The sequence below is a fragment of the Ochlerotatus camptorhynchus genome, unplaced genomic scaffold (assembly GCF_037179485.1).
Source record: "Ochlerotatus camptorhynchus isolate MF236.1 unplaced genomic scaffold, CSIRO-AGI_Acam_v1.1 ptg001005l, whole genome shotgun sequence".
Lineage (NCBI taxonomy): Eukaryota > Metazoa > Arthropoda > Insecta > Diptera > Culicidae > Ochlerotatus > Ochlerotatus camptorhynchus.
In genome coordinates, this window is record NW_027041434.1 from 3,790 (window position 1) to 24,899 (window position 21,110).

At 39.4% G+C, this 21,110-nt stretch overlaps 1 protein-coding gene across 1 annotated transcript in view; it reads right to left on the bottom strand.

The window, feature by feature from the left end:
- Positions 1–527: 527 nt before the first annotated feature.
- The window catches only part of LOC135715768 (protein still life, isoform SIF type 1-like), a gene marked incomplete at its 5' end in the record, with an annotated part of 66,012 nt that continues 45,429 nt past the window's right edge, over positions 528–21,110 (bottom strand). Inside the window, one exon of the mRNA XM_065238848.1 lies at positions 528–638. Coding sequence (XP_065094920.1) covers positions 528–638 — 111 coding nt within the window. The remainder of the gene's footprint in view (positions 639–21,110) is intronic.

A 21,110-nucleotide genomic window follows, 5' to 3' on the forward strand; every position in this document is an offset into this window, starting at 1 on the left:
TTGATTTTATTGTGGCTTTCTGGGGATTGGTAATAAAGCAAGTAGAACTTACATGGGGAGAAATCAATTTCCGGGGGAAAAAAATGAATGTCCCTGGATTTATTTATTTAGCTTCTCTCAAATTCTATATTGATTTTAACACTTCCACCAGCGTGGCCGGATGATGATTTATCTCACCAATACATTCGTGCCTACAATTCTATACCTTCTATAGACCAGGGCCTTGATACCAAGCTGCTTGCGGGAACTGATTACCTTAAAAAATGTCCTAGTAATACTCTTCCAACAATTTTTGGTGGTCCTGAAAAGGACCGTTTTGTAGTGATGGTTGACAAAATCTGAGGTGGGGGTTCTACACGGATGAGGCTGTCGAGCTGTAAGTTGTTTAGAGCAAGGGTGACACGCTTGGCATAGATGACCCACGAAGAGCTACTGATTCCGATTCACAGCATAGCGGTGCAGCTTCTTCTTCCTATGGTTGCTCATACGAGCACTGCAGCTCGCTGCTTGCAGGCAGCCTTCCGTTGTTACTGTGGAGAACAATGTTTGCCGAAGCACTCCTGCTGCTGTTTGCTGCTGCTACTTTTGCTGCTGCTACTTTCTGCTGCTGCTACTTTCTGCTGCTGCTGCTGCTGCTCCTGCTGATACCGATGATTGAATGTACACCGTTCAGTGAGACCGCATTGAATTCGATTTTTAAGTCTGTGTTAGGGAATGCACTGTTTTCAGACATTCGGTGATAATTTTGATCACCATTGCAAAAGTTGGACATTTGTGTAATTTTCAATAGTAACCCATTGAAAATTAATAAAGTGTTCATTTTAGCAGATTGGTAGATAAATTTCTAATTGTTTGGCTTGTTTAGAATTAAAATCTATCTGCATATTATGTGGTCAAAACCTGACCTCTTTTCGTAATGCGATCGATTTTTTGTAATTGCACCCGCAATATGGTTCCGAAATACGTAATCCTACGTCAAAATCATACTTATGGGTCGTGGAGTTATAATCGTCAATGTTCCGAGACTTGAAAGCATTTGAAGGGTTATAAAAAATTACAGAACAATCTATAAAATATTGCGGACAAACCCTGGAATTTTAAGTAAAAATTAAAAGTATTCAAAGTGATGATTTTAAATAAATATTGAGGAGGGTTCCCTTATAATTTTCCAAGGGAAAAATTCTCAACAGAATTCCAGAATTGATATGACATGAAGTCCTTAGATGAATTTAGAGGGATTTCTATGCAGAAGAATGCAAGTTCCAAATTAAACTCTTAAGTAATTTTAGAAAATTTTAAAAGGAGTTTTGAAAAAAAAACTTTAAGGGAAATTCCTACGTGATTCTGAGGAAATGTGAATGGGAATCGTGAGGAAAATAACAGATGGATTTTAAGAAGAATTCCAAGAGAATTATGATGAGAATTCAACAAGAAACAGAGAACCCTAGTGGGAAAAATTCATCACAGAGCTTCAACCGAATTGAATGCAACAATGCAACAGGACACTGCAAATTTGTTTGGACATATTTCGATACTACAAATAATGAATTAGTCTTGGGTGATCTAGTAGAAACATAATCTGATCTCCAGAATGATTTCAGAACCCATAACATCTTGTATACGTAGCAATAGGTCGGGCACGATCCAAATAGACACTTTCAATCTGTTTGGACATATTTCGATACTACAGTCGATTATTGCAGTCTTGGTTGATATAGTAGAACAAATCAATAACTCAACTCCAGGACGATTTGAAGAACCTATAATGTCCGGTATACATGGCAATTACTCGCATATATACGATTCGTTTATGATTTGACAACGAAAAATGCTATGTTCATATTGGAAATAAAAAAAAATATGAAAATGTCTCGCATTGGAAGGACCCCCAGGGAATTTCCGTGTAAATCCGGCGTGACTTATGGAATTAAGATCATGTCTAGATTATTTGCAGGGTGTTTAGTTTGAACCGGTAAAAAATTGAAAGCCAAATGAACAACAAAATTGATGACAGCTAAATATTCCGGGACTGAAAGGTTACAATGAATTCCACAATTTGTGTGACAGTACATCATTCTAATCGCAATTTTCGCGACATCATTAATTCTTTCCGCGATTTTCACGACTGAAACTTCAAATCCGCGATATCCGCGCCTGTTGTAACAGCCCTGGATTTGTTTTCATCAATGTTCGGTGAAGACTTCGGTGTGGAAGTTCTTTCGGGACTGCGATCAGAAAGTTGCTCATCTGCTGCAGGATACTGTTATTTGGCACGGAAAGATTCTGAGCTGGCACTGCCGGATGCGCTGGTTTGTGGAGACTGTTGTCGTTTAACTTGCGGAATTATGACGATTGTTGCCTGAGTTGGCTAGCTGAACTTTAGTTGAGCTAGCTCCCGGGCTAGTTGTTGCTTTATGTTTTGAAAACAACAAAAACAACATTCAACACGACACATGAGCTGTCATTTGCTTTGGAAATAAGCTTTCACTAACACTAATCAAGCTCATGTGTAAAGAGTAATGTGACATAAAAACGATCAGTTCGACGAGTTTCGATTCGGGCCGGCTGCGCCGGCCCTTAAAGTAAGGACATGATAAGCGGTTATCGTATTGCCGGAGAGTGAAATATTGTCACCCAACCGAAACACGACCGCTTAAATGTTGATTGTACACCTGATACCGCTGGTGATGAATTATTACCACCGACCGGTCGGTGATGGGATTTGGCACCTTCCGGAAAACCACGAATCATGAATGGCTTAAAATTTCCGACCAAGCGATGATGGATCGGTGCTTGAAGCATGCTGAATTGATGGATTCTACCTACCTCTAGCCTTAAACTGGTTAACCAACATGTAATAACTTTCGTCCATTTGCTGGGTCAGTTCAAGGAAATTCCTTTTTAACTATTGCATTGTTAATATACACAATATGTAAAAAATGAAGCATAATTTTTGAAGAGTCCAACGTTTGTAGTTTAACAAAAGAAATTAACTAAAATTGAACATATTAATAAATTCTTGTGTCAAGTAGTCCGATCCGATGGAACCAATAAAACCAACTTAAAAGCACTTACTTTGAATCTTACAAGTGCACCCATTCATCATTGAAAACCATCAATGTTGTCCCGTCTGCCATATATCATTCACTGAAAGGCGAGACAAGCAGTGATTACACCACCATTCACACCTAATAGTGACAGTGATGATGGAACGGAATCGATCAGTAATGCCATGGACCAGAAGAAGAAGAAGCTCTGTGTACCATCAGCATCACATCATGTAGGTAGGAGCGTGCATCAAATGTAGCCCCACTTGGACGAACGGAATCGAAATGCTGTTGCACATTTCCGAGCCGTTGCTCAATTCGTCGTATCTTGAGCTGCTGCTCAGTAAGTTTCCAGCAAATTCTATTTTGTACCGTATTTCATTCGATTCCCATCTGAAGTTTTTCCTATTCAGCGAACATCGATACAGAATCTCGGTCGGTATCTGCTAGTCGTGTGTCTCTTGCCAATTCTGAATCGATTTGCAGCTTGCAACAGTAAGTACGAGTTTCCTACATCCACAGCTATAGCAGTGTAGCTGCATATATGCAGCCGAGAAGCGGCATGGAGCGACAAACTGGAAAGGTGCAATCCCCAAAGAATCTGAACATGAATACCGTGTTCGTTAAAACTATTTCCAACTTCCACTGACTGCCGCTCCCACTACACTACCGGAGTATGATGGATTGGTCCGCTTCTTCTATTGAATGCAAAAAGGTGGTAAATGTAACAGCATTCAGGGTGCGATTCAATATAGAGGAAATCGGAAAGCGGTACCTGTAATGCAAAACGAAGAAGATGTGGAAAATTTATTCCAGTTGATGCAGTATTTTGCAACTCTATTTTTCGCTGTCAGAAGTAAGCAGAGGACGAGGTGGGACAGAGGGCTGTTGTTTTAGCACGGTACAGTGAACTGAAGTTCCGATCCCTTTTTGCATAGGAACAAACAAGACTTCCGATCAATTCACCCGCACGCACCCACAGCCAGACGTTAAGCCGATTGGGAGGTGTGTGTTTGTGTAGGTAGTTGTAGTTTTGGTTGCATTAACTATCTGTTGAATCGACCTGCCACTGGATAGACCATTGAAAAGTGTACCCTCGATGGGTTTGTAATGAGAGATTTGCACGAGTGCGAATGCATTTCCAGGAAATAAGCTCGGATGATGTAGATGGGTACATTGAGGATGACCATTTCGAACAGGGTTGGTTTTGTGTTAGACGGTAGAGATAGATGATGGGTTCACTGGAATATTCAATTATAAATCATAAACTCAGTACTTACATCATTGATCAATTCAGCACTTCAAAACTTTTAATTTCTATTCTGTTCTATTTATAGATCAGCTAAAATTTGTATTACTTGAACTCGAAAGTTATACATGTCGTTACCAAATTTGTTCTATAGAACAATCTTTTGAAAGTGGTAAATCATTTAGTTCGGAATTCACTCACCAGTTGGAGTTAGTGTCATTAGAAAATTTCGTTTTATCAGCTTTTATAGAATAAAGTTCTCATGATATGTGTGACATAGAAGGATGAGGTCTTCCGCAATGTTGTTTAGATTACGAAGGCCAACACTGGTATACTTTTCAGATCATAATTCTCTCATAAGGAGGGCTCTAGTGATCCTGGGAAATTCGTATAATGCATTATCTCATGATCCAGGCTATAAATAAAGTTGCTGTTTTCTGCTATGTTGTTCAGCAAGCGAAACTAACAATTTTCACAATGTAAACGCTTTGCTCATTTCATTTATACAGCCTCAAGCTGCATGTAAATGCTATACGATATTAGGTAACCTTTACTCAACCTCTATACAAGCAAATCTGGTGAACTTAGTCAGCTACTTATAGCTGTTAGAATGGTTGTGGCAAGCTCTTATTGCATATCCAATTTACGCTTCTATACAGCTGTTATTCTGCTGTTAAGTTGTGTGTGAACTTGAAAGGTGCTTATTTAACCATTTCCCGATTATCCGATAATCCCTACTCAGCTTGATCTTGAAGCCGGGTTAAATATTGTCTGCTTTTTATATGATAGGGGGATTTATTGAATTTATTTTTCTGCGAATCAAATTACTCGAAATTATTGATAAGCTCACACACCACCAAATAATTACCCTGCACCGAAACCTGGCCTCGAACTCGAGACGACTGCATTGGCAAACCATGACACTACCAACTTCGCAACGCAAACACTTCGAATTGATGTAAACACACCCACATGACTTTCTACAACAAGAGCGCTGAGTAGAGGCTTTATAGTAGTGCACAAAAATCACGTTTCTCAACTAGTTCAGCTTTAAATCTGTAAAACTGCACAGGTCTAAAAATAAACCTAGGTGACTTTAAAAATGCTTCCAAAGTAGCGCTATTAGCTGAGTACAGGTTGTGCAGTTGTTGAAAAAGCACTTTTGATGTTTATGTTATTCAGCAAGAGTGATTTGTTGTGTAAAAGCCATCAAATGAGCAATATATTCTCTTTATTAGCTTTGTTTTGCAGCTACAAGTTGAAAATTGATTAATATTTGCATAGAAGTGACATTAGCGTTTATTGGCTGCTGTTATTCAGTAGATTGACAAATTGAATAATGGGTGTGAAAAAGTTGAGTAAACGCTCTCCAAAACTATTTTGCCTGCTTCTGTTAGTAGCTGTATCCGTAGTTTTGTTTCAGTTACTTTACAGCGCAATGTAGGAAAAGATGGATTTTAAAGCTGAAAATGTTAGTTGGGAGCCAAGACCTTTTGAATAGTGGCCATTTAAATTTGGAATTCTCTCGCTAGATGGCTATAGTGTTTTTATAAACTTCATGTACATGTAGGGTTGACATCTCGCGATCCTTGCTGGAGACAAAGCTTTCTGCAATGTAGTTGATGAGGCTAAGACCTTTTCAATTGAGTAAAAGTTTAGTGCAGAATCCTCTCACTAGGTAGCAATAGTGTTCTTATAAATTTCGTGTAAATGCAGGGTCGACATCTCGAGGTCTTAAACTTGATAGAAAGTTTCAGTTGTCTACACTGACACTAGTGTTTTTATGAATTTAGTGTAAATGCTGCGTCGATATCTCGAGATCTTTGCTATAAACAAAGTTGCTGTTTTCTGCAATGATGTTCAGGAGACCAAGGCCTTTTGAATTGTTGGTGTTCTTGTGGCAGTCCGTTCCGGTTTGCAAACGATAGCTTTAGAAAATGACTCGTGGGACTGTGTGGAACAAGCATGGGTTGCCGATGAACTGAGTGATCGCACACTGTACTTAGGGCCCATGCATTAATTAAGTCACGCTAAATCGCTAAATCGTGACGGTTTTCTTATACCTAATGCATTGCTTGTCACAAAATCTTAGACCCCCCCCCCCCCCAGACAACCAGAAGTCGTATAACAATGTACAGAGAGTATCCTAAATGGCTACAGTTTAAGTCAAAATCGCATATAAGAATGGCATACCTCGCATTATGTTTAAGTTAAATCGTATAGAATGCAAATTTCCGACCTATATGCGATGACTCAATTTTCCGTCGTACTGTATCACAAATTAAATCGGATTACATCGTGAGACTTTTCAAAATGAATTTGTTATTACAGAATAAATCGTATATGATGTTAAATCAACTCGTTTAAAATAAAATTAAAATATGCACGTATATGGCCTCCACTTTTGTACGTATAAGCCATTTATTTGCATTCTATACGAATTGTTTGTTTGTATATATGTTTGTATATCACGAAAACAATTCTGAACATACGTGCATTCTGGTTGTCTGGGCCTTAGAACGTGACATAATATATGCATCAACCCTTATGTGCGGTGTACATTGCTCCTGACCGTGTTCGTGACAACGAACTTATCGAAACCCATTGTCGGTCAGTTTTCGCCGTAATGGAAACTGCAACTCCAGTTGATGAGATAATTGTTCTGGGTGACTTCAATCAAGCTGGTGTTTCGTGGAAACCATCTCACAGTGGCTTTCTCTATCCAGACCCTGTACGCTCTGTATTTCATACAGGATCAGTTAGCCTTCTCTAAAGCTATAGTGCAGCAACGCTATCTCAAATCAATGACGTAGTTAATGAGAACAATCGAAGCTTAGACCTCTGTTTCGTTAACGCTCAAGTTCTTCATGATCCTCTTGGGATTTGAAGACATTTCCACAAACGTGTCATACGATTTTCGGAAAGCGGATCATAGTAGTATCATCGACGTGCTATCTAGCATAGACTGGAGAAGCATCCTGGACCCTGATAACGTTGAAACCGCTGCGCAAAATTGTTTCACATGTCTTGGCGTATGTCATTGACAGACACGTTCCAAAGAGAGTTCACCGAAAAGGGTCACACCTTCCTTGGCAGACGAGCCAATTGCGAAAGTTGAAATCGACCAAGCGAGCGGGACTAAGGAAATTCACCAAGTATCGTGCGCTGTCACTGAAACATCATTACTTTAGGCTCAATCATGAGTTCAAGCGAGTTAGCCATCGATGCTATTTACGATATCAACGAGGGATTCAGAGTAAACTAAAGTCACACCGAAGTCCTTATGGAATTACGTTAACGAGCAGCGCAAAGAGTCTGGCCTACCATCGTCAATGATGTTCAACGGAGAAGTTGCTTCCACCTCTCAGGAGATCTGTCGCTTGTTTTCAGACAAGTTTGCCAGCGTGTTCTCTGATGAGATATTAACCGACGACCACGTTACCCTAGCAGCTAGTAATGTACCACTCTCCGGTCAAGCGTTGGGTGCAATTGACATCGACGTCGAGATGATTTCCACTGCCGCACAACAACTTAAGTTGTCTTTCAACCCAGGTGTCCCATCAGTATTTCTGAAAAAGCAGATCGCCAGCTTGCTGACACCGTTACAGCATCTATTCCGCATGTCCATCTCGAGTGGTATATTTCCATCATGTTGGAAATTTACACATATTTTTCCTGTTCACAAAAAGGGAATCAAACGGGACTTGGATAATTACCGTGGAACCACATCGTTGAGCTCAGTTCAAAGTTATTCGAGTTAGTCATCATGGAGCCCCTGCTCTCTCATTGTAAGCAGTATCTAAATATTGATCAGCACGGCTTCGTTTCCGGTCGTTCTACTACCACTAATCTACTTTGTCTGACATCGTATGTCACGGAAAGCATGACAGAACGGGCTCAAACAGACGTAATTTACACCGACTTGTCGGCTTCATTCGATAAACTGAACAACTGCAATTGCGATTGCTAAGTTAGATAGACTCGGGGTAAATGGCAACCTCCTGCGATTGTTTCGCTCTTATCTCAGTGATCGCTAGCTGATGGTAACCGTTGGTGAATGTCAGTCGGCTACTTACCCAGCCACGTCAGGGATATCTCATGGATGTCGCCTAGACCCGTTGATTTTCTTGTTGTACTTTAACAACGTGAATATGGTCCTCGAAGGCCCTCTATCGTATGCAGATGATCTTAAAATCTATATCCGGATCCGTTCTATCGATGACTGTCACTTCCTCCAATGCCAGCTCGAAGCGTTTGCTAACTGGTGCAACTTGAACCGAATGGAGGTCAACCCCACGAAGTGTTCAGTTATCACCTTCTCTCGCAAGAAGGAACCGATCATGTTCAATTATGTACTTCAGGAAACAACTATCAGCCGTGTCAACCACGTATAAGACCTGGGAGTTATTCTGGATTCCCAGTTAACGTATAACACATCTCGTTCATTGTCGACAAGGCGTCACAATCTTTGGGATTCATTTTCAGGATTGCAAAGAATTTTTCCGATATATATTGTCTCAAATCGCTACACTGTTCCCTGGTGCGGTCCACCGTGGAATATTGCTCTGCAGTATGGAACCCAAGCTACAACAATGGTGCTGAAAGTGTTGAGTCCGTTCAGCGTCGATTTCTTCGATTTGCTCTGAGGAAGCTGCCTTGGATAAGCCCTTTTCGTCTACCCAGTTATGATAGTCGATGTCAACTGATTGATCTGGAGCTTCTACGTACTCGTAGATACACTTCGCTGGCCCTGCTCATCGCGGATAGTTTACAAGGTAGAATTGATTGTTCTACAATCCTGGAGAAGATCAACGTGAACGTCCAACCCCGTTTGATTTCAACCTGACACGAGAGATGCTAGGCCGGCGCTTTTCCCGTATTTTCTCTGACGCAGTAAACCGTTGAATGACCATGCATTTTATTGTATTGTGTATTTTAGTAAGCTGGACTATGTATTTTAATGTTATTCACTTAAACATCAGGCTACACCCAGCCTGTTGATGTAAACTAATAAATAAACTGTTTTCTGCAATGTTGTTCAGGAGGTCTAGACTCTTTCAATTGTTGACAGTTTACTTCGGAATTCTCTCGCAAGGTGGTCAAGTGATCTTTTAAATGTCATATAAGTGCTGGGTCGATTCAAGGTCCAAAGTGAAGACCTTTTTAATTGTTGACAGTTTAGTTCAGAATTCTCTCACTAGTGGCACTAGTTTCTTAGAAATTTCACGTTAATGCAGGGTTGAGATCTCTTGATCCTTGTTTAATACAAAGTTGCTGTTTTCTGCATTGTTGTTCAGGAGATCAATTGAATTGTTGACAGTTTAGTTTTGAATTCTCTTAGTATGTGGCACTAGTGTTCTTATAAACTTTGTGTGCATGTAGAATTGACATTCCCCTCCCTGCTGCAACTCCCTGCTAGAAACAAAGTTGTTGTTTTCTGCAATGTTGTTCAGGAGGCGAAGGACTTTTTAATCTTTGACAGGTGGTACTAGAAATTGTTTAAATATCGTATAAATGCTGGGTCAATATCTTGAGATCCTTGCTTGATACAAAGTAGTATCATTCGAGCAAAATTTATGTAATTGCTTAATATATCCTATACATTTCAGTGTTACATGCACCTGCCATTGTGAGCTCAGGAGGTATAGAGCTGCATCTAATTATATGTAAAATACTTCTTCATTGACTAGCAACTATATTATCCATATAAATGTATTTCATTGTGTCATATTTTAATGTTCTGACATATTTCATTTCTCCATTGCATATATTTTCATTATATAAATAAATACTGGGTTGGGAGGGAGCATCAGGGTATCATTTGACCTGGAACTGGACGATTGGAGTGGTATGACAACCGAAGTCTAGGAGGGAATAAACACTATCATTTTCTTTATCCTACCGATTCGATTGTGATGGTGTGAATTCTACTCCAACAGTTTCATGAAGATTGACGCGCCCTTCTTAACAAACCATCCTGTAGGAAGCTTAATAAGTATTGCGAATTGCGTTATTCGATTTGTTGGATCGTATCGTTGGAAGGAGATTCTTAAATTCCCGTGGATTTCGCGTAAGTGCCTCTGCTTACGGGTCCACCCCACCGTTTTTGGCCCTTCATACAGCGATATTGTGAATTCAGATCGGTAGCTCAAATTGATCTTGCTATTAAGTGGAGCTGCATACAAGACAAGATCTTCGAAGGGATGGTGGCTACCTTACATACATACATACATCCTTGCTTGATACAAAGCTGCTGTTTTCTGCAATGTTGATCAATGCCTTTTAAATTGACGGCAATTTACCCAAGTAACCAACAAGCCCGCTAATCGCCCTTTTTGCAATATAAGGGTGATGTACGACTGATATAAAGTTCGGAAACCCTATTCTTCTTCTTCTTCGGGACCTCCCTTAGCTCACTCGGTAAAGGCACAGCTACAAAGCAAGACCATGCTGGAGGTGGCTGGGTTCGATTCCCGGTCCAGTCTAGAAATTTTTCGGGTTGGAAAATTTCTCGACTTCCCTGGGCATAGAAGTATGTTTTGACTTGCCACACAATTATACTAATGCAAAAATGGTACAGGCATCGAAAGCTCTCAATTAATAACTGTGGAAGTGCATCTAGAACACTAAGTTGAGAGCACGCAATAAGCTAATATGCCATACGCAATAAGCTTGAAATGCGAGGAAGAAGAAGAAGTAGGAAACATGTCTCTAGGTGGCATTAGTGGGTCGATATCTGGAGATCCTTGCTATATACAAAGTTGCTGTTTTCTGCAATGTTGTTCAAGAGAACAAGACCTTTTGAATTTTTAACAGTTTAGTTCGGAAATATGTCGCTTGAGTTTTTTTTTTATTATAGAGACTTTCAACCTTTGCTTGGTTCCTCTATTTTAAATTTAATATGGCTCCTTAAGGGAGACCCCAAATTACAGAGTTGGAATGCCCCATAATACAGAGTTTGGAACACAGAGGTTAGGATTGCAGTGCAAAATGTGGCACAATTGCTGTCATGAAAGCTGGCAAGGCTCCTCAACATGTTAATAAATCCGTTTTCCATTATCGCAATTCAGATTCTGGTGTCATTCTGTGCGTTTTTATCCTGATCAAAATTCCAATCGTGATCCTGGTTGCTGGCAATGTTGAAGTTATGTGTTTGACATGCTTGCCATACACAGTTATGGTCACGAACTGCTTATTTGCTAATAACTTTGCACACAGTTGACAAAACCTAGCTATTTTTGAAGCAGTAGATTGAATAGAGTTTAAGCTTGTTATAAATACGTAAAAAAGTAGATTTTAATTCTGGAAAAAAAAAACTGTATTTGTTTTTGCGTTGTAAAAATGAAGAGAAATGCTCGCTGCACATCTCGGACTTTAAGTGTACAAATTCTTTAGTATTGATTCAAATGTTAAGATTTCCCTACTCTTTGCATATTTATAGTAAGCTATGATCCTAATCAGGGATCGGGAGCTACTCAATTTTTTGCGAGTAAAACACACGCTGTTGCGAGACTGCACTTTCATTTCCAAAGAGACGTGAAAGAGCAGTTTAAATCGTGCAGCACATTTCATTCTTCTTGTGTTGGAGAGCTGCCGCTCCAACGGTGTTAAGTCTCTTTCTCTCTCTCTTTGTTTCTCCGACAGTGTACTTTCTCTATAACTGTAGCGTTATAGGATAGCTAGCATCAGTGCTGTTAATTTTCATATCATTTGATTGAAGATGAACCAATACAACTATTAAATCGATTCAGAGAAAAAAATCTCTCGTGCCCATCATTTGAAGAGCCCCTTTCTCATTCGAAGCTCATTGTCACTGTCAATTGAGTCCCCCACTATCATTTGATATACGACAGTGGAGTGTGGAAGAAACCCAGCAAAATGGTCCCGAACAGACAAGTCAGCCCGATGTCGGATCAATGTAAGGTTAATTTAGGGTCGATGTCGACCCAATGTCGTGTTGTTGTTTGATCAATTTGGGGTTTATGTCGGGTCAATGTCAGGTCAACATCGGGTTGGGGTTTGCTAGAAGTCAGGTTGGTGTCGGGTTGGCTTAGATTTTTCGCCGGAATGTCGACCCTTGTGAAGAAAATTACACGTCGATCTTAAAAACATCTCTTGAGGAAAAGCATAAAAATTTGCATTTTCCTACGCTTCTGAATACCATACAGTCACTGCAACATATATTATATGAGTGTAAAAATATTCTGCACCCAGCCTAAAATAAGCAGCCATTCTTGTAAATCTCTAAGCCACGTCTCTCCCGATTGAAAAGTGCTACTCCCGTCATAACACCGTGCACTACTCGATTGTGCTATACGCGAGTAGCACCTGAGCTTTCCAACTGCTCTCTCCTAAATATGAAATCTCTCTCTCCTTAGTCTCTTTCTCCTTCCAAATATAAGGGACGTGCTCCCTTATTTTAGAGAAGCACCAGTATTTTTTGCACCACTCTGAGTTTTTAGTCGATCCCTGATCCTAATCTATCAATTACTTCAAAGAAAAAGAAATTTCAACAACTGAGTGAAAAGTTATCAACAAATAAGCAGTTGGTGTGTATAACTGTGCATGCCAAGCATGGTGGTTGAGGAGGTTCAAATGTCGTGATACAATCCGCCGTCTTCAATAAAAGATAGGAGTGCAGCTTACAATCTTGCTAAGTGGTAATAGTGTTATAAGTTTTTGAGACTCGTTAGCAAATCCAACGTATCATATGGAAAGGTAAATACATTTAGATGTCACCTGTGGTAGAAGCATAATCCAAAATTTGTGCAGATTACGATCAGTGATTTGTTTATGGATCAGTTTGGTCTTTGTTATTGCCAACAAACACTAGCTCAAATGAATTGAATATTCAACAAACTATTCCAAAGACTTGCAAGGAACAATTGATTGTACAATATTTGAAATATTTCGTGAAATGTATCATAACTTTACCCAAGTAACACATAAAACATCTTTTTGAAAAATAATTAAAACGGCTTGTTGTATAAATGTATTATAAGTGATGCAGAAAACATCCCATGTTTTATATGAGGTTTATAGATGTTTTCTTAATACTTCCTAGATTTCAACATTTTTCAAAATAGTTTTCTTTTGCTTTGATCTTTAAATGTTATTTGAAAGTGCATCTTACTGTTTAAATACCACTATAAAACTGGTCGTATACAAAATCAATCTTAATGGAATTTATAAAGTCCTTGAAGCGATTCTGTACATTCCAGATTGACGTAAACGTTGACGGCGCCATAGAGACGGAATGTCTCTTCACGCAGTGATCGACAGTTTCTTATGATGTTTTCGGATGTTTGTTAGAAAGAAAGTTGAAAACACTTTGTTATGACATCTCATAAATTAATACAACTGAAAAGGTGCAGGTTGTCTTAAGGAGTACTTTTAAATAACACTCTGGCTTTGCTGCTTACAAAACGTCTTTATGAAAACGTGTTGCACGAGAATATAAATTTCATGCCATTGGCAAGAACATGATTGACACTTATAAAAACCTTACATCAAGCGGAGCTGGTTCAGTTAGGAAGTAAAAAGTCTACCACACCAAGGACCAATGTTCGAATCCCCCATACTCAAGTTTTTTTAATGTTTTTTTTAGCGGTTGGTTTTTAAGATGTTTCCAAAACATGTTATTACACCAGTATTTAGTTTTATAAGCTCCGCGTCTTGCGCCTTTTAAGTTGTATAAATGTATTAAATGATGTGTATTAAAGTATTATTGATTCTTTACGTAAGTCATTGAAAAGTATTTTTAACTTCTTTATGACAAGCCGTGTTGCTTGGGTACATGTTCTAAATTGTAAACTTATGTTAAAAATGGCGCTCCATGCATCATATTGAATGAAATTTACACTACTTTTTAGAAATGTATATAGGGTGTCCCAGAATGTCTAAGCACGACTTTGGAACACCCCTGCTTGTTTCAGATGGCGTTTCAACAGCTGATTATCACGCTGAATCATTGTTTACATTTCGACCAACAGTTTCGTGTATAGCAAGGTAAAACGTAACACTCGCTGCTGATGATGTAAAGCACAACGAAAACAGTGATGGGCATAAGCAAGCAAAGCAGCAAATGATCGTGCCCAAGTGGTGTACTTCAGTGTTCACTCGGCTGTCGACAAAAGCAGGCAGCAACCATTGTGTGGTCCTCCTCATTGTTCTTCATCAGCAGTTCTTTCGGTCGATGCGTCGTCGACTTTGGAAAGCAACCGTTTCGTGATGAGTGTGTGAGTGCTGACCACATTTTGCAATGAACGCGCTCTGACCCTCGTTGAAGCGGCTCCAGTTCTGATGGAGGAGGCTTTTTGGATAGCGGAAGATAAAGTGTTTATTGTGTTGTACCTTTCGACTATAGTTTTAAGATGTATTGTATAGTGACCAAGAATCCTCGGCTCTGTAAAGTTAATTCGGTTGAGCCTTATCAAATAAATTATTAAACAAATGGTGTACTATCGCCTAGATTTAGCGAAATTGGATTATACCTTCCAATTCGGAGCCGTTCGAAACGCGATTCGGAAGTATAGTGAGGAAGCAAGTCTCCAGGACAAGCAAAACTCTGGACGTAAACCGAACCCTGTTGACCGAAATCTGGACCAGAAAACCGTGCAAGCTAATACTCGCAAGAAAAGTGCTTCGGTTCGAGACGTGGCTAAAAAAGTGGGATCCACGAAGAGTAACGTCCAGCGGGCCAAGGTAAGAATGGGTCTAAAGAAGTGTTAGAAGGAGAAGAAGCCAAAGCGGAGTGAAAAACAAGCCGCATCCGTCAAACCGAGGGCTCGGAAGTTATACGACCAATTGCTGTGCGGCAAATCGGTGTTCGTGATTATTGGCGATGAATCACAAACTCTTCATGGTGATCAGTACTACACCGTTCATGATGGCCGAAGTGTTGACGACGCGGATAAGTCGATTTTTACCGAAAAATTCGGTAAAAAGGCTATGGTTTGGCAAGCCATTTGTGAGTGTGGTATGCTTTCCAAACCGTTTGTGGCAACAGAGACAATGACAACCGATGTTTACGTGAGTGTTTAAACACGCTTCTGTTACCCATGATCCACAAGCATGACGTCTCAGTACTGTTTTGGTCGGATTTGGCGTCGGTTCATTACTCCACGGACACGATGGCCTGGTATAAATCCAACAAAATCCAATTCGTACCCAAGGAGATGTCCAAACTGTCCCAGACAAGGCCAATCAAAACTTTTTAGGCCCTGACCAAAGCACATTTGCGGAAATATGTAAAGGCAGCGGATTCCGTTACAAAGTTTGCGAAAGATTGGGAAAAAGTATCCAAAATGGTAAGAAAGACATCTGTCCTGAAGCTAATGAGTAACGTGAGATCAAAAATCCGCTCCTTGGCTTACGACTGATCGGATTGTAGATTTTCTACGTTTAACTGTAAAGGCCCACGCACATTAGATCCGGATCGGACGCGTTGCGGCAAAGTGACAGCTAAATCTATTGTCTAACTGTCAAATTTACGTCAACGCAACGCAAACGGATCTAATGTGGGTGGCCCTTAAGAGAATACTATAGTGAACATGAATACGAAATAAACATCGAATTTGTTGTAAACAGAGTTACATCATCGTTTTTTTTTTAATCGTGCTTAGACATTCTGGGACTCCCCATATGTGTGTCCTTCATTTTCTTCTCTGCATTCTTCTTGTGTGTTTACTCTCTTCTTTGGATTTTCGATAGTACGTCATCCACTGCCTACTCCACCTTTTTAGCTCCTTGTTATCTTTTTACGTTTTTCGGGGCTCCTCTTGCTGTCCTGGTGTATCCCTATCTTCTTTACTATTGCCAACCATGCTTTCATCGCGGCAACTTTCGGCTTTTGTCCTCCAGGCTTTTTGTTCCCGCTCTGCTGCTTGGATTTGACTTCAATCCTACGCGAGGTTATTTTGGTTTTTAGGACACACAACATATCTGGTCTTGTCTTCCTACCAAAGGGATGTTAAGGCCTTTTCGAAACATTTGATGATGCATTTTTTAAAGATAGTTGACCTCAACATTTTAAAAGTGTCCGGAATTGTGACCAAAATGTTTGGATTTCGATGCCACAAGGTTCAACATAATAGCTCATTTTACGCAAAACATTTCCTATACTACCTACAGCTCTGAATTGATGGTAATTGAAAATAAGTTTTTGTCCACTGTGAGGAAAAAATGCATCCAATCCAATCAAGTCTCGTTGTTTACGCATTATCAGAAAAATTCTGTCCAAAATCAATTCAATTGCATTTACTTGTCCTGATTGAACTTGCAATGCCATTGAGTGAAACATGCACATATAATCAATACGCTAGAGATTCGTCGCTCATTGTTGGTCCCTGCCGGAGAGTTATATGAGGGTGCTTTCATTTCCTCTGCCATCGTATTTCAGCAAACGAGATCGAAATTTGCTTCTTTCAGGATTAACCCCATTAAATCAATCAATCGCCGGGGGAATTCAACTGCTCTGATGAATACCCCGCTTGCAATTGGTGCGTGAATTTCCCATCCAAAGCGTTTCTCTTAAAGTTAATGTTAAGGTGATAGTTGATAGAATCCAGCCTTGCCACTTCGATTTTTTTATGGCACGAATCTCCGAAACTATGAAGATTTTGTGCAGGAGATTCTAACCATATGTATGCTGCAGTGCAACAAAAGAGTGATTATAGTTTTGCACACGAAAGATTTATATTTTCTGAGATTCGTGCCAAGAAAAAATCGAAGCGATATGGCAAAATAACCGAATAATCGGCCATTTGTGGATTCTATCAACTTTCACCTTGTAGTAATTTTTCATCCCATAATTGTAAGCATGGAATTAGCATCCCATTAATCCTTTGCATCACAGTGGATTTTTGTTAATTTCGCCGAGCGCTCACATGGCCGATGAGATCAACTCAAAATTGAGTAGTTTTACACGAAATTACTCATAGACTGTGTACAATTTTCCTAGCTTTATCTCAAATATGAGGAAAATCGACGAGAATTTGACTGAACGAATCCCAAATTTGAGTTGGTTTGATCGGCCGTGCGTGCGTGGTTTCATTCTTAGATCATACAGGTAGCTTCGGAGATACGAAAGCGATGGACATCAAAGAAAATGGTTTCCCCACTTTGGTCGCTAAGGGATTCGTTTGTTTCGCAACGAAATTTGAATATATTTATCAACTTGAGCCCGAGAGAGACTAATGGGGGCATTCATCCGTGACCAACTCCGTGCACGTGTCGGTGAACATGGTGGCTATTACACGATGAAACGCAACACATAAAAGCGTTCTTTCAGTGATCATCGTATCGAGCCTGGACTTTAAACCACACGGAGTGGTTTGCTCACAAGGATTTAGTTATGTAATCATTGTAAAGCCAGAAGAGAAAACGATGTGAGATCCCTTTACAACTTGGTTGACTTGTTGAAGGAAGACGTGGTTAGAGAATTTCATTGGGGTGTATTTCAGTTAATTTAAAAGTGTGTAATCAGGAATGCACTCGGTGAAAGAATGTGATTAAAGCGGGCACTCAGTTCAGTAGATATCACGCTTAATGTGGTCTTTTTCAGACAAAGTTTTAGATTAATTACAGCACAAGGTACTATTTGTTACGTACTTACCTGGATACGCTTCTTTGAAGTTGTTTCTTTCTTTTGTGTCATCGTTTTGTTTTTTTGTTTTGGAATTATCAACATAATTGCATCAGTTCAGAGAAAACTACGCATGGTACTTTTTGATATTATTAATCTTAAACACCCAAAAGCTATAATAAATACTTTGGATGTTTAATGCACACCATTTGAAGAATGTTTTTATAACTTGTTTGTTCTTTCGAACGTTAGCATGTAATCTTTAAACATGTTTATACCATGTGATATGGGTAACACCAATTGCTTATAGGTCTATTTCATCTTGCAATGAATCTGCAATACGAAAACGTAAAACCCTGAAGCATTGATTAAACATTTAAAAATGCAATTATGGGTTTGAAGTTTAAACAAATGGATGAATAATGCAAAATACATTATAATAATTATTACTATTATTTACTAGTAACACTTTTCACTTGTGTGATTTTCGTGTTGGTATAATACGTAATGGATTTAAGCAGTTCTCAATATAATTGTGAACTGTGTTGCAAAAGAAATGTTGATAATTTTTTAATTTAAACTTAAATTATTTTGAAATGGTTATTTCTTCATCTACGTTAATAAAGATTCAAAATGAGCAATTTAAAATGACCCATACATTTGATTCGTTGATTCGATTTCTGCGTTGAAAAAGTACCTAAACCTAAAATGCGTTTTATGTGGCTTACAATTTTTAACAGCGGATGAAATGCTCTGATTACCATATTTTTCACTCTACTCCAGTATTCAAAATGATAGATAGATAGATAAAATGTATGTAATCTATTTAACATGCAGTGCAATGTTACAGGTAAGAATGTATTATAAAAAAGTATGTTTGTTGCGTTGCGTTTGTAACGGAGTAATTCGTAGATTACATACTGGAAACTGTCATGTATTTACTTTAGCTCTTTTTCTGGTTTCTCAAGGAAAACTATATGGGTGTGAATAGCTTTCCATAGCAGAGTTCAGAACAGGAAAAGCATAACAATTACCACTGCCGGCCACGTCTATCTTGTCCGTTACGGGGAAAGGAAGGATATTGATGTGACATCCACTTAATTGGAGGCCAGCGACTCATCGACGCCCTCATAGAAGTTACGGGTAGGATATGGGTCAGGATTCACTAAAGCGGGCGAGGCGAACATTGTAATGGTTTTTGTTTGGGAGTAAACAAACGATTCACTCGTTGTTTCTCAATTTAATTGTCTAAGGTCGAACTACATGTGTTTGAAAATATGAAATTTGTTTAGTTTATAACTTATATATATAATTATCAACAACGAATGTCGGTAATGTGTGCACCCTGCCCCGTAACGTGGGTAGATTACCTTTTCGTGGTGCGTTACGGGATGTAAGATCTACCACCGATTCCTACTCCTGACTACTTCAAACTAGGGGAACAGGATTTTTCAGTAATCCAAGGAACATACCTTAGTCCTTGTTACTTTGTATGCCTTGTTGATAGTGACAAGACTCGCCTTTGTCCACCGAGGATGATCTTGAAACAAGGAAAAACTAGTTAGTTAGTCTTCATCTATGTGATTCTTAATCTTCTATTCGTTGTTCCCTAGTTTGAAGCGATTAAGACTAGGGTTCTGATGCATGGTCATTATCGGTGTCATTCCTTAATTTTGTTGCTAAGGAATCCAATTTTGACTGACAAAGGGGCGCGCCTTTCGAGGGTGTTTCAACACTCTGAAGGGTATAAATAGCGGTACCTTTCTATTAGAGTCGGATCCTTGCGATAAATGCAAGAATGGCAACTGTAAAAAAATTGAATACTTCATCATTTCTCAATAGTGATGGAGTAATACAACATGCACTTGTAGAAAAGAAAAAATGTATGCACCCGAGTGCAAGAACATAGTTAAGTCTTGTGGGGGGAAAGAAATTACGATTTATCTCAGGCCACTATTGTAGAAAATCGTAACTGATAGATCTTGGGTAGAAAGCTTGATCCAGTTTGGGGTACATTGCTGACTGCTTTCGAAAACGTACTTTCATTTCAATAGCTTGTGTAACCAGGGCTCAAACACTCATCTCGTCGGTCATAGCTTGTTATGATGTAAGACGTACGATAGCCTGAACAATGCGTAAAGAGCAAATCGAATCACTCAACGTCGCATGAAAGTGGAACGTAATGAAGGCCTAAGTGCTTTTCGGTAGCTCTTAGCTTCCGGATTTGAAAGACGTCGGTTGCAGTGGCTTGCTTACTGAGGTCCATTCATATTTAGGAGATTTATGATCAAATCGCTTATTTATTTTGTATTTTTCGAAGCTTGTCGTCATCGTCGGTGCCGGGTTTGAATGGTTGCTACAACTCGAGTAACGAGTATGATGTGATACCAGAAGCTAGGTGGCCTTAGAGCAAACGTTTTTGCTTAGTGAGCAGAACATCATGAGTCTAATCTCAGCCCCATCGTCAATCCAGAATCGTTTTATTTGTTAATTTGAATACATCGTAACAACAGTAGCTCGATGATTAAAAAGGAGCTCGTTTACCTAGTGGCAAACGTTTTTGCTTGCGGAGCAGAAGACCGTGGGTTCAATCCCAAGCTCCTTCGCGTTATATGATTGTTAGGACATCATTTCAGCTTATCGTTTACCAGAATGCACCCTGCTGCAAACCCAACCCATCACCCAACATGGTGATTCCTCGTGGAAGTGCAGAGAATTTCTTTACTTCCATCAAAGTGAGTGTTAATTCAACACATTCCTGCCCCTTCCTTTCATGACCCGCGTTCGGGTGCGGCCAGCGCTGGTATTGCCTAGTTTGAGATCACTAGTTTTCACACATTGAGGATGAATGCTAGTCCCAAGCATCGTCTATTGGTTCTCTGTGAAATTACAGCTGATCTGGCAATAACAGAGTAGCAACCGTGGGCGGTCAATCATAGTCATGCTCATATATAATTATCAACAGCGAACAAACCCTGTGAACACAGATCATCTGGATTCACTGCAAAGCATTCTGTGTGTGTGGCACATACTACATTTTGGTCAAAATTGGCAAAGGTCTCAGTATATGCACAAGCTCTTGCATGACTCGAGTTGATTAGTACACTCAAAAAAGTCCACACGTAGAACATTTGTTTTTCATATGTAAAATCAGATTTATTTTAAGTGTATTTCTCCATGGTTCAATGTGCTCTATATGTTGATTTCTTGTGTTTTCAACTTTGAAATG